Consider the following 15,446-nt stretch of genomic DNA (forward strand, 5'->3'; position numbering starts at 1 on the left):
GATTCACTGCAGAAATTCACTGAAAAGTCCTCAAACAACACCTTCCAAACCCAACACTAGAAGGACAAGGGCAGCAGACACATGGGAACACTAACCCCCCCCCCCCCCCCGCAAGTTCCCCTCTGAGCCACTCACCATCCTGGCTTGGAACTATATCGCCAGTTCTTCACTGTTGCCAGGTCAAAATCCTGGAATTCCACCCCCCCCCCCAATCGTTCTTTAATAGTCATCAAACGGTTTCATTTTAAAAAATAATCAAACTCATCAATGTCTGCACCTCCTCTCTGGGTCGGTGTTGTCTGGTCAATGTCATTAACTGAGCCGCAGTCAAAGCCAGGAGTGGTTCAATCCAATCACTGATCAGCTCCAACCCCCCCCGCTACGTTGGCTCTGACAGATTTAGAGAGACCTTACCCCCCGCCCCAGCTCCAGGCTTTCCCGATTCAATAAAAGCACGGAGGCTTGCAATTCCTGTAGTTATCTGAGCTTTACAAACCGTGCTGTGGGATGGAAGTCAGCCACTGGTCGCTCTTTGGTGAACCTACAGCAGAGAATCACATCTCCAACCCCCTCCCCGACCCAAACATGTTGTACAGCGTGTAAGCAGCTCAAACGCACTTGCAATTACAGTATTCCGGATGAATCCAGAGTTAGCATCTCTTCCGCCGAGGTTCCGAGTCTGGGACACCGAGGAGGTTTCGGGAACTCCGGGACGGATTCTCGACTGGGATCACTAACAGCGTGAGCACGGAGAGAAGGATTCTCTTTTAAAAACTGATCGGAAATCCACCAGCCTCCTGATGGAGCTGCAGTCAGTCCCCAGATGAAAACAGGTTTTGTCAAATATATTCATCACCAGGCCCCATCAGCACCCCCCCCCCCCCCCCAACAACCCCCCGTGTCTGAATCCAGCGCTTGGCTGGGAAGCGGTTCTTGTCTGGTGAGCACTGAGAGACAGAATGTACTCCAACAGCACTTTGTCCATCTGATGATCCTCGTAGCCCGGAGTGGGGGCTGGTTGGGGACAAATTGAAGCAAGCTGCAACAGTTTTCCCCCCAAATCAATCCTGGACTTTCAGGAACATGGAAGGGATACTCCCTGAGACAATGAGCAACTTGTCCTCTGTTGTAAATTCTTCATCTTCAGACTATGACTTGGAGTCAAGGGATGAAGCATTGATCACGTTACTATTCGGCACCATTCTGAGCACCATGTGCCTAGTGGGGATTATAGGCAATGTCTACATCCTGGTGTTGATGACCCTATCTATGAGGTTTACTGGCTCCATGTTTGTGTACATTGTGAATTTGGCCTTTGCTGATCTCCTTTACCTCTCTACCATCCCCTTTGTGGTATATACCTACTTCAAGAAGTACTGGTACTTTGGAGAGGTTGGCTGTAGGATCCTTTTCAGCCTTGACTTTCTGACCATGCACGCTAGCATCTTCATCCTGACTGTTATGAGTACCGAGAGATACCTGGCAGTGGTCAAACCTTTGGATACGTTTCGGAGAAACAGGGCTTACAGAAGAATCATTACTTGTGCTGTTTGGTTCGTTTCCTTTCTCCTTGCCCTTCCTACCATGATAATGATTGAAGTCCATGAAATTAACCGGGAAGGAATAATAAAACGTCTTTGTCACTCGACATGGACAACACATGCATACAAAATCTATCTGACTGTACTTTTCCACACTTGTGTATTGGCTCCAGGGATAGTCATTGGATTCTTGTACTCAAAATTGGCCCGCACTTACTGGTTGTCCCAGACCACGACTTTCCACATCAAAGGAATAAAGAAGTCGCCCAATCTGAAGATCCTGTATATGATCTTGACTATTGTTCTTGCCTACTGCGTCTGCTTCTTGCCTTTTTGGGTTTGGCAGCTATTCAGCCTGTATTTCGGTGAAACTGTCAATCTGTCTCCCAAAACCACTACCTGCATTAACTTTTTTGTGACCTGTTTGGCGTATGGCAACAGTTGCATCAACCCTTTCCTCTATACCCTCCTGACAAAAAACTACAAGGAGTATGTGAGAAACCAACAGAGGAACTGCCTTGAGTTCTCACAGAGGAAACACTACAGGAATTATTCCCAAAGATCAATGTCAACTGGGAGTCAGCAGTGCACTGAGACTGTATCATGTAATTAAAGAGGGCTGGGAAGAAAGCTTGTATGGATTAAGGTGAGTATAAACCATACGTGTGGACTTTGTTTTTAATTATTTTTCATTTTCCCATTTCAAGTGCGTTATTTCCACTAACAAATCATCTCAACATATCATGGACAATCTTATCGCACTGCTCATCATATCATGTGTACTTATGGGTGATAATATCATGCTCCACGTCATATAAAGTAATTGAAATAATGTGTTTGGCTTGGTTCATTTTCCTAACTAGTATGTTTAAATAGAAGGAGGACTCTCAAAGATAACCTTTTGCTTAAAGTCCAGACCGCTTTTTAGAGTAACAATGTCTGGCTTAATAAAATCTGGCTCGACTGAACAAAAGTAGCTCTTGATAAAGTGTTTTACTTTAAATAAATAAAGTTTGAAATGGGTGAATACAAGAACATTCTGTTAATTCTAAGAGAAAGACACAAAAAGTATTTCAAGTAAGTATTTCCAAAGGACGAAAAATTAAAATGAGTAAACCATCTCATGTGTCAGTGCTTAAGATATTACGAGGAGGTCACCAGTGTCTTCTCCAGCATTTATCACTAAAAACTAGCTGGTTATTATCACATTGTTGTGAGGTTAAGCTGCTGTGCTGATAAAGGGTGCACCATTTCCTATGTTATAGCAGTGATAATACCTCAGTACTTTTGACTGGACAATTGCAGGCCCACCTTCTTTGAAACAATTGTTTTCTTGATTGATTAACATGTACAATTTATGATTCATACAGTTAAATAACCATTCAATTAAAAACCAGCTGATTAAGGCAGACAGCAGCACAAGAGAAATATTTTTCATCATTGTGCTTTGAGGCTAACTGTAGCTAATTTCACACAAATTGTAGCAAAGATTGTTCAGTGTTCTGACCCTTCTGGCTTCAGGTTGATTAAAACAATGTTCATCTGCAAAAAAAAAGTCATCCCAAATTAATTTAAAAATAGTTTTGAACATTAGATTGATTCACAGACCTTTGTCACAAGTATCTCAGAATACTTGCATTTGACCAACAATTCATCAAAGGTGACATGTTTTCATCCAGTTGTGAGAGGCTGCAATTGTTGCTGCTTTCATCAGATTTGGATAAAATTGGCAACAAAACCCAAAGGGGAGCTTCAGGGAACTTTTACTCAACAAGTTGATCTGAATGTCAAAAGCAGATTATCTGTAAACTGAATTGCAGGTGAATGGGAAAGAACAGAGATGTGCAGGTAAATTGCTTGCAAAGATCCAGCACAGGCAGGATTAATGACCTCTGCATTCTAAGATTCTAAAGATATGCTTTTCATATTATAAAATATGACTGATATTTTATTCGGATATCTATGTGTTTTGATTTTGTAGAAATAACTGTATTTGAAATTGTAAACTTAAAATTGTTTCAAATACCAATGTGCCCCACCCCTTTCCAACACCAACACAAACTCCTCAGAAATGTAAGAAAATCTGAGTTTTTGCTGATGGGCAGTATCAATAATACTGAGGCTGAACTTAAATTTTTTTTAAAAAAAGATTCAAATTTACTCCAGCGTGTGAATTGAATATTGACGGTCTGTTTGGGAGCAATTTTACAGGACCTGCCAGTCATACTAGCAGTTCCATCTTTTGCATCAAGTTGGAGGAGAAAGTGAGGTCTGCAGACGCTGGAGATCAAAGCTGAAACTTTATTGCTGGAACAGCACAGCAGGTCAGGTTACAGGACCTGCCAGTCATACTAGCAGTTCCATCTTTTGCATCAAGTTGTACAACCTGTAACTCAGTATGTCAATAATGTGGTTCCTATCTGATGCCTGCGTATGTTCTCAGTTTTTACACCCACTATATGAATTCCAGTGTACACAGGACTGCAGCTACACTTAAATAAGCAGTTAAAACTATAGGTGGCTTTATCCCAGTTAGTTTGACAGCTAAGCAATAATAATCTCACTACATTCCAAATATCAGCTTGGATCTCAGTGCCATTGATGAAGCATTGCAAGACTAAATCAGTGTGCAGAACTCCATTGCATGCTCCTACATCTCTGATCAATCAAACTGCTGCTTTATTATATAGAATTTGATATACAGAAACAAGCCACTTGACTCAGGTGGTCTGTGCTGGGAACTGTGTTCAAGACGAGTTCACATGCACTACTGTAGGTGCCGCCACAATAACACTTCACACATTCACAGTTTTGCCTGGATAATGATACAAAGTGTGGTAAATCATTTGCTTTAGGCCACATTATGACTGTCAAGTTCATTGAGGTTATTCAACATATCAACAAGGGTAGGCAATTTAGCTGCTCAAGCCTAACGTTGGGGAAACTGGCAAAATCCACATTAATCCCATCAGGTTGAAGTGTTCCAAGACAGAAGATGAAGCGTTCTTCCTCCAGGTGTCGGGTGGTTAGGGTGTGGTGATGGAGGAGGCCCAGGACCTGCATGTCCTTGGCGGAGTGGGAGGGGGAGTTAAAGTTACAGAGCGGTGTGGTTCGTTGGTTGGTACGGGTGTCCCAAAGATGTTCTCTGAAACAACCAAACTATCATTGATAGCCCACCTGATTCATTATATTTTTTTAAATTGACTCATAGGACGTAGGCGGCCAGCATTTTTATTATTGCCTGTCCCTCAAACTGAGTGGCTTGCTAGGTCATTTCAGAGGACAATTGGAAATAAACCACATTACTGTGGGTCTGGAGTCACATGTAGGCCAGACCAGGTGAGGATGGTAGATTTCTTTTCCTGAAAGACATTAGTGTGCCAGATTTCCTGGCAATTGGCAGTGGTTTCATGGTCATCAGTAGATTCTTAATTTGGATTTTTTAAAAACATCATTCAAATTCCACCATCTGTTGTGTCAGGGTTGGAACATTGGCTGAGTTTCTGGATTAATGGTCAAGTGATAACACCACTAGGCCATCACCTTCTCTAACACCCTTTAGGTAATTAAATATGAGAAAACAAATTAGTGGCAGGAGTAGGTCACTCAGCCCCTCCATTCTGCTCTGCTATTTAATAAGCTCGCGGCTGAACTGATTGTGGCCTCAACTCTGTTTTCCTGCTTACTCACCAACACCATTGTTACTCAAAAATTGATTAGTCTCTGCCTTAAAAATATTCAACAACCCAGTCTCCATTGCCCTCTGCACAACCCTCTGGGAGAGAATAAAAAACACTCTTCATCTCCATCTTAAATGGGAAACCTTTTCTTTTTAAACCGAGTCTCCCAGTTCTAGTCTCTCCTACAAGGGGAAATATCGTCTTAGCACCCACCTTGCTGAACCCCATCAGGACCATGTATCTCTATTCTGCTGTCCTTACTCAGTCTGGCATACATTCTGTTTAATGGTGACAAATACTGGCCTTGCCTGTATTCCTACATCCTGTGAAAGATTAAAGAGAAAGAAAGACAGTGGGTCGATTCCATCAAGACAATGATACTGTGCGAAGGATGGGATAATCTGGTATTTGCAGTGCTGGTTGAGGGGAAAAATGTTGGTTTGGACATTAGTAACAAACTTGCCTGCTTTTTGTGAAATTGTGCTGTAGCAGCCTGTATGTCCACCCGAGAGAGTCCAAAGATATCTTTGGATAAAGGTCTCCCCTACTGAAATGTCAACAAAAGTTGTGCTTAGGTCTTGGGAATAGGACTTTGAATCCCCAACCTTTTCACTTAGAGGCAAATGACCCATAAACTGGCCTAAAAGGTAGGACTTAAATTTATGAACTGTAGACTTCTCATTGTCTCCAACTTCCAGTGACAATAAAGACCAGGCTGATCAACTCTACATGAAGCATTAATTCTAATGAATCAGGACGCTAGAAGATTTGAAAATACAGAACCAGATGTAGCACTAATAAATAGGAAGGCTACCCTATTCCAAATGGCCTATGCAGGTGACAAATAAATAATGAATTAATGCCAGCTTGGCAGTGTGAAACTGCATTTCTACACTTCACCTTAATTGTTTGGAGAACAAGAAAATTGTTTGGCAGGTGGTCCAGATATATTCAGGAACAAATAATACTTCGTAACAAAAGAAATGGAACTGTATCAAGTGTAGAGGTGTTGGCAAGAATAGACAAGTTAAAGACATAAATATCTAACAGGTTAAAAATGATATCAAAGTAGCAAGTCAGGGTAATATTTTTAATTCATAGTCATACAGCACTGAAACAGACGTTTCGGTCCAACCAGTTCATGTTGACCATAATCCTAAACTAGTCCCACTTGCCTGTGCTTAGTACATATGCTTCCAAGCATTTCCTATTCATGTACTTATCTAAATGCCTTTCAAACATTGTAATTTTACCCGCATCCATCACCTCTTCTGGAAGGTCATTCCATACACGAACCTCCCTCTATGTAAATTCACTTTATAAAACTTGAAGCTTTCACTGATGCTGCAAATTTCAACAAAATTAAAACAGAAGCTGTTGCAGATGTGAATATAGGTAATGAGCTAGATTTTGAATTATTTGCTAATTTCTCTCGACGTAATTATATATCCTGCTGCTGGGAAAGTTTGTAATATTTTTAATTAATCTTGCCTTGCAGTATTTAAATGTTTTTCTGTAACAATTAAATATTTAAGTAAAAGTATTCAATATTCACAACTTACTCAAACACTGGGAAGCTGCACTTCAAATTTTACTTTTATGTTAATTTACTAATAAAGCTGAGTTTTTGTTGTTCCCTCTGTCTTGTAGAATATTACAATCCAGAATGGCAACTTTGTCCTTTAATTAGAGGAAAGGTATAAACATACTAATCGAGAACATGGTAGATTACATCAAAATGATTAGGAATCTGGTGTGTGAAAACATGACTATAATTAAACAAAGATAAATCAAGTTCCCTCACTTTCTAACCTGTACATTTTGCTTTGAACACAAACTCTGTAAGTATTACACTCACTTCACTTAATTATTTCACGGAAGCAATACAGATCTAAGCTATCAGATCTGGAGACTTTAATCTAAGCAATCATTGGAAATGGGATAAACTTTGAAAAGGAAAACTCTTTAGTTGAAACAAAATAATGAGCTATAATTACCAGTTAGGACAAATGGAATAAAGTAACTTGTTTAGAGCTAGGGGGCGAGATAGGGATTCAGTTAAGTGCAGATATTTACTTAAGGAATGTGCAATTATATCAAAACTAACATTTTCAGATTAACTACAAATGTTTTAATGTTTTTTCTGGATTTTTTAGTCAAATATAAGTACAACTTTAACCAAAAACATCTGCACAAGCCCAAGGTTTCTGCTATAATTTAAATGTATTGTAATAAAACAAATTACATTCCATGCCTAAATTTTTTTAAAATGTGAAGACAGTATCATTTTTGGAATCATTATAATGTCAACTGAAATGTGCTGAATATTCATTTTATGAGAGATGCTTGGAAAAAAATGAGAATACAGTAATTGTTCTGCCAAATTTGAAGACTAGTAAATATACAATTTTATCGAAGCCTTAAATCCATTTATTAGCAGTTTCTCCTATCAGGTATTCTACAAATGATAATGTCAATCTTGTACCTTGTTACAGAGTCATTTACACTTCCATTCCTCTATGAAGTAATGGATTGTTATACATTTCCCATTCAATCCAATTCTGTGTCTACACCAAGATGAGGAAAGTTTTCGACTCTGCCCCTTAGCGTTTAGCCACTGGAGAATCATTAGAATTTAATTATCTTACTATAGATTTAGTAGTACCAAATTGAATTGGCAAGCAGAATGGGACGGATGCAACTTCTAGTACTAAGTTTATTTAGCAGTTCGCATACAGCATATTTGTCTCAAGAACTTGAAGACACATGGATAAGGAGAAACAGATGAGAATATTATTGTTCTCTCTCTTTTGCACAGCAAATATTTAAAGCAGGCTTCCAGGGGAAAATATACTTTTTTAAAAAAATTCAATCACAGGATGTGGACATCAAAGGAAAGGTCAGCCTTTAGCATCCAATCGTAACTTTGCTTAAAAAGCTTGTGAAGGTCCAACATCCTGAGAATCAAATGGCTTGCTCTGCCATTTCAAAGACCACTCCCTTGTTTTCATGAAGTTCTTGAACAACGTGCCAGGGTAAGAAAGGTAGATGTTTCTGAAGTATCGATTGATGCCAGGGTTGGTTTGAATAAATATCTGGTGAAGAATACATGGGGGATTTAGTGACAAACATGGACAGAGATGCATAAAACAGAAGACTCAGTGTTGGCTTTGTAAACAGCAGCGTTAAATGTGTAACTCAGTACAGACCGTGGCAGTCAATCTGGGAATCCTGGTATTAATTGCTTCATGCTATATCAGGAGATATTGCTGTTCACCTGGCTATCAATGAACCTCTAGGAGTCACAGTTTGCCAGAAAATAAATTACAGAAGAATGCCAGGCATAGCATAATATTTTCTATGGCCTGTCAAGTTATTTTGACTTTGGGTGATAGTCAAAAATAGGAACATGTGGAATGTGCAGCCGAATTGATTAACGTCTTTTAGATTATCACCCTGACGTCAAAGTTATGATGCTGCTCAAGTTTTGAGAGTGATAAATGTTGTGCTAACTAGTTCACTTTGAAACATGAGCTGCATGCTGCAAGTAAACTGAATGCCACGGGTATTTGCTAGATATTTACAGAGTGACGAAGGTCACTTGTACAGGTCACTTTCATGCCAACTTCTCTCTGCCAGCTATCAGTTCAGAGATATTGCATATTGTCATCACAGTGAGAATGCAAATGTGCAAACCAGACTGATGCAATGCTGGCAAAATTCCCTATAAAGGGATAACAATATTGAGTCTTGAATGAGTCAGTTCCCATCAACTCAACAATGCTGGGGATAAAAAAACTTTCTTTGGCCCTGTAAGTACCCATGTCCCTTTGTTTCCAAACCATCAAAACCCCTGGTTACATGATTACATACAATCTTGATGGCTTGGTAGACCCGGAAATGAATTTCCTGGTCCATGCCACGTTCAGTATTCACCTTCCTGATTAACGTTGTCTATTTGCTGTGCTATCTCTGTGCTTCTTTGGGGCAGAAAGCATTAGTCATTCCTTGATTACTGTTGGAATGAATCTCCCTAATGTCTTGTCTCTATTTCCTCTACCTCGCACAAACCCATGTTAACCCAGATTAACATGGCTGAAGGCCTCTTTCACACAGAGCAATGAACAATCGTTATCCTGACTGTCAACCGAGTTTTGCCCTCCAGGCTAATGGTTTCGAGATTCTCATCATTGATTTTAATCACTACCACCAATCTTATTGATGTGATCTTCTCCACCTGAACATCCCAGCAGATCCCATGCACCCTTCAACTCGATACAATTGCTGATTGCCTGTCTCCATTCACTTGACTAGTGACAGATACTACTTTGCTAATTCTCATCCTCCTTATTAAATCCCTTTTCTTCTTTCAAAAGTCTCTAAACACGTGCTTTCAGTTGCTTCCATATTCATTTTTTCTGTAACCTCTTGATGCCCCGTCCTCCCATTGTAAAGTGCTCGGATGTTTATTTACATTTTGGCTGTTGTAGTTTTCCACAATAATCTCCATAAGAACTAGCTCCTTACTGAAGTTAGAAATGTGCTCTCTCTTTTCAGAAACAGTTCATGGCTTCTTGCACCTTGAAGTGATGGAGTACTTTGGAATAGAGACCCTGTTGCAGGAGTTAGATATTTATGTACTGCTAATCCTTCCAGTGTATTGTCATCTGAAAATAATGGGAAAATAAGAGGTTGTCAGGCAATGGAATTCTCTTTGTTGTCTCTTCTCAAGCAATCCCTTGTGATATAGACTGGAAGTGGTCATGACGTTTTTTCCTTTGGCAAGGGTTGGAGATGCAGGGTGATGCTAAGCTGCCTTATGTTTCTAATCATGCAGTAAGATTCCCATCATTTGGAAAATGTGACTTGCCTCAGGCACTTTGGCTGGTTAGCACTGAGATATCTTAGCTGTCCACTTCTGGGAAAACAGGTCAGAAATTTTCGACAAAGTCAACACCAAAGGGTTTAGGGAGGAAGTTGCTGAACTTAGATCATAATCATATTCCTTCTTATGGAAACATTCAGGATCTATCAATAGCTGGGACAATGCCAAAGTGAAAGTTGAATAAAACCAGATCATAACATGGACAGTACGGAGGCCCAGTGGTTAGCACTGCTGCCTCACCGCACCAGGGACCCGGTTTCGATTCCAACCTCGGGACAATGAGCGGAGTTTGCGCCTTCTCTTATTGTGTGAGTGGGTTTCCTCCTACAGTCCAAAGGTGCACAGGTTAGTTGGATTGGCCATGCTAAATTGCCCATAGTGTCTAGGAATGTGCAGTCCAGGTGGATTAGCCATGGGAAATACAGGGATGGGTGGATTTGGGTGGGATGCTCTTTGGAGAGTCAGTGTGGATCCGACGGACAAATGGCCTGCTTCCACACTGTAGAGATTTTATGATTTGATTGTACGCAGTAGAGAAGACTGTGTTGTTATCTGAGCTGCCACTTTCTGGCCCACTCTACTTCCGTTTCACAATTTATTCCCTGTTCTCACATTTTTCTTTCATTCTTTCCATGGCACTCTCCCTGATCTCTCTGGGTCAAATGTCTTGTAGCCAGTTATGGCTGGCAAAGGATCCAACAACTGAGAGGGGGAGATTATGGGGAAAAGTTGGCCCTCAGTAGCTCACCTGCCATCCCCTCCCACCAGTTACTGATACTTCCTTCACAAAACAATTACCATTTATATAGCATCTCTTACTTGGATGAACATCCTAAGCTTCACAGGAGTGGTATGAAACAACATTTGGTTCGAGGCATGTGTATTATTAAGTCAGATCACCAAACACTTGATCCAAGAGGTAGGTCTTTAGAAACATCTTTAAGCAGGACAGAGAGGTAGAAAGATGGGGAACTGTCCCCTCACTTTCTTTCACTGTTCCTCTATACCTTCCCCTCCTTTTCACACCCTCATTCCTATTTCTATGGTCTTCTCATTTCCTTTTTGATTCAATCAGCTTATTATTCCCTACCCTTTTCCCAATGCCATTCTCTCCAGAGTGCATTATGGACCTGTCTATCTTCCGGTTCCATCCACTGCTCTCAAGACTGTTTGCTTGCAACATTCATTTTATTATTTTTTTAATAAGTATTATCAATGAGAACTACTTGCCCACTCCAAACTGCCGGACTTCCAATTGGACTTGTCTGAATTGTAGCCCCTACATCCTCTTTGCAATGGTCACCTGAGGGTTGCTATATCTTTCAGATAATGTACTGCTGTTCCAGAATGACCAACCCAAATAATGTAACAAAGCTATGAACAAATTACTCAAAATGTTACTGATGAGCAGATGTCTCATGAATGTGGGCTTTCTAAACTGAGCAATGTTACCAGACCATGGTTGAACAGGATTTTGATAGGGATACCTGGTCTGACTACTCTATGAATGGGTACTGTAGTTTCTCAAACAATGCTGTCTGTCTCGCTCTATGTGATTGCACTGCTCTCATGAGTATACCTCTACCTACTGTGTAGATAGGAGTTTGTTTCTGTTTGTCCAAAAAAAAAATTTTTTGTACATGACAATAACTTCAACACTACTTCAAGTGCAGGGGTTTATCTAAAGACACTACAAGACGCTGGGAGCACTGTGGTGGTCCTGGTATCAAGAGACACTGTGATTGTAGTGTTGGGGCTGTTGGACATACCGGTCTTTATACAGAATCTATCACAGCCCCTGAGTATCGCAAAACATTCTACATCCAATGAACTACACTTGAAGGTTAGCCATTGTCTTTGAAATACTGTCGTGGGATCTTCCATATCCAAAAGATCCCACCTCCATCAGTGCAGAACTACATTGGAGTGGCAGTCCAGAGTTCAATGCTGAAATCTTTACTGTGAGCCCTGCATACACAATGTTCTGATTCAGAGGAAGGAATGCTAGCATTGGAGTGAGGTCTTGAGAACGGGTAGAGACTGCTTGAAAATGAGGTCCCCATCCAGCAGGCCTGATGAAGATCCTTGATGCGTCAGAAGGGAAGCTCTCTTGGTTTCAGGTTTTTGGCATCCAACAGTATTGTAGTGGGTGGAGCAGTCTTTAAAAAGTTTGAGAGAAATGGGATCTAACAGAATCAGAGCACAACTGTACTTTAGCCCCTTCAAGAAAGTCTGATTAAGGTCCAGTCCCTATAAACTCACATTCATCCGCCTCCACTCTTGATCCACCCATCGTCCTTTATATACCTTCAAGAATGTCTGCCCACCACTTTCCCATTGCTAGCCAGTTCTTGACCTTATGCTACTATGGCATTTTAGCATAACTTCTCTGTTTCTTAAAACTGATTGACAGCAAAACATGGTCTTGGGACACAGCATTTCCTATAATGCATTTCTAGCATCTGCCAGGAGGAAATTTACTCTTTAATGTTTTTAACAAGTCCTTCTGTACAGTGTCTTTACCAAATACAATGTTGCTCAAGCCTCAAAAAGCAAGATTTTTTGTAACATTTTCTACAATGCTAAGTATCAGTCCATTCTTGAGGAATAATTTATTTGTGTTCCTCTCTAAACAACAAGAGAAAACACGATAACAGGCTCATGATACAAATATACGAATGTTAGGACACTGGTATAAATACAATAATTTGCCTGATGATAAAGGAACATGGAGAATTCAGCCCACAGTACCTTTTAAACATTTCATTAGTACAGCCAGCTGAACAGTTTTGATACCTGCTGGGAAATTAGGGTCACTTTACAGCCACCACACTAAATGATTCAGATTTAGTTCACAGTATCTTAACTCTGAGCAACAGTATCAGGTCAAAGCCCAGGTTTTTACCAAAGGTTAATGCCTCCACTTATGAAAGAACATTTACTGAAGCCATTAAAGAAAATAAAGAAACTCCAATGATCTAAGCAATCACGTTATAGTTTTGTTCAAACCCTTATATTCGAGTTTAGAGAATTTCAGTTACTAGAAAACTAGTCAGAGCATAATGATAGTGGAATAAATCTCCACAACTCCAAACACAGACACACAAACTCTCAATAGAAGCTAAAACAAAGTACGCAACACCATTGAATTTTTTTGTAGTTCTTTTGCAGGACATTGCAGTTAGTTTTTGGAATAGCCCATTTTAAAATCAAAATGAACATTAACCTGTTTTGTCATTGCCATCTGAAGTAAACCAATTTGCTTCTTTCGTTGCAGTGTCTCAAGTCGGAATCGTTCTTCTTCCCAAAGTTATTGTCTACCATCAACCAATAATTTCCAGCTAAGTTCACTGCTATGCCTCTACCTTCAAGCTAGTTCTGTTCTTTGCAGTATCCCATCAGAAGCAGCAGCAACAGTTGAGTCCCTTGCATCTGCAATTGTTTACGCACGAACTACAAAGTCACACTAAAGTAAAAGCCAAAGATATAGATGCAAAGTGTAGTTGGACCAAATTTTTTTCTTAACTGCAATATATTTGAGTTTTAACAAAATACTCAGTTGGAAACTGGCAAACATTCAGCTTAATAAATGTACAAATAAAACTTTTAACAATTTTATGGAAGGGCACTGATACAGCCCAACCCAAGTATTATTCCTGCTCCAGCTAGCCAACTTCCTCTACTTTGTATATTACAACTCAAGTTACATTGTCAATTTAGCTCTTTGTTTTTATATATTAAGGCCACCCTTAGGCTGTTGGCTGTGTCAGGACTTGCTAGTTTTCTAGGCTAACGTATTCAGATTGGGTATATGAAAATGGAGTAATTATTGGAGCTGGGCTGGATTTGCATAAGTAATCTGTTCACTAGGGCCCACAGTAAATACAGTCTCTTTAAACAGAATCCTTATGAACAACAGCAAACAGAGTCTACTTACCTAGAAAGCAGAGTCTATTTAAGCAGACTGTCTACCACCTGAAGCAGTCAAGATTAAAAAAACAGAAGCCACGATTGAAACTACAGCGAGGCTTCTTGATAAAAGCACTCCAGTGAACTGCAGTGAATCGAGGTTGGTTCCATAACACAAATCATTGGATAAGATTAATCCAAACCTGTTACAATAATGCGGTCACCAGGCTTCATGAATGCGGGAATTGCGAATTGTTTCCATTTTGGCCAAGAATTGAATGTCGTTTTGCAGAGTTATGGAAAAGCCAATAGCATGGAAACCTAGGGTTGCAGAACCATATGCTAAATTACATTCTGATGGATGAAGATTCCTTGAGTGACTGAGGCTTATTTCTTGGGAACAGCATCTTAACACAATTTGCAGTCTGTACTCAAAGCTCCTTGCCGGAGAGAACTGTACTTCAAGATGCTTTGGACCCTACAGTAAAGAACGTGATGGAAAAGATTGAGAAGGTTCTGTCAACAGGTACCATTAGTAAACTTTCCCAGGGAAATGCCATCACCCCAGTAGCCATACTCAGTGAGTCTAAGGAGACATAAAGGTTTTTTATAATAGCTTTAACAATGCATTGCATTTCTTCAGCCTATTCCTTATAAAGTTAATTGCTCTGTGTATAAAAATACTATCAAAGTGTTTTTGAGATATTATGTGCTTGCTGACAATTTATTTCTTACATCAGACTCTCTTGTATGAATGTATTTGCTACATAACTCAGTTGCAATGTTCCATATAACCACATTTGGAAAAATGAGTGTCCATCTTGTAACATAACCACATCTGCAGAATTATCACACAGTAGAGTCACAGAGATGTACAGCATTGAACCCTTCAGTCCAACCTGTCAATGCCGACCAGATATCCCAACCCAATCTAGTCCCACCTGCCAACACCCGGCCCATATCCCTCCAAACCCTTCCTATTCGTATACCCATCCAAATGTCTCTTAAATGTTGCAATTGTACCAGCTCCACCACTTCCTCTGGCAGCTCATTCCATACACGTACCACCCTCTGTGTGAAAACGTTGCCCCTTAGGTCTCTTTTATATCTTTCGCCTCTCACCCTAAACCTATGCTCACTAGTTCTGGACTTCCCCACCCCAGGGAAAATACTTTGTCTATTTATCCTATCGATGTCCCTCATGATTTTGTAAACCTCTATAAGGCCACCCCTCAGACTCCGACGCTCCAGGGAAAACAGCCCCAGCCTGTTCAGCCTCTTCCTATTGCTCAAATCCTCCAACCCTGGCAACATCTTTGTAAATCTTTTCTGAACCCTTTCAAGATTCACAACATCTTTCCAATAGGAAGGAGACCAGAATTGCACGCAATATTCCAACAGTGGCCTAACCAATGTCCTGTACAGCCGCAA

At 40.2% G+C, this 15,446-nt stretch overlaps 1 protein-coding gene across 1 annotated transcript; it reads left to right on the forward strand.

The window, feature by feature from the left end:
* Positions 1-409: 409 nt before the first annotated feature.
* On the forward strand, positions 410-14,944 carry uts2r5 (urotensin-2 receptor 5). Its single transcript, XM_043711255.1, has 2 exons — positions 410-2,187; positions 13,384-14,944. The coding sequence occupies exon 1, from the start codon at positions 1,084-1,086 to the stop codon at positions 2,152-2,154; it is 1,071 nt and encodes a 356-aa protein (XP_043567190.1). The 5' UTR covers positions 410-1,083; the 3' UTR covers positions 2,155-2,187; positions 13,384-14,944.
* The last annotated feature ends 502 nt before the right edge of the window (positions 14,945-15,446 follow it).

This window comes from Chiloscyllium plagiosum, chromosome 21 (genome assembly GCF_004010195.1).
Source record: "Chiloscyllium plagiosum isolate BGI_BamShark_2017 chromosome 21, ASM401019v2, whole genome shotgun sequence".
Taxonomy (NCBI): Eukaryota; Metazoa; Chordata; class Chondrichthyes; order Orectolobiformes; family Hemiscylliidae; genus Chiloscyllium; species Chiloscyllium plagiosum.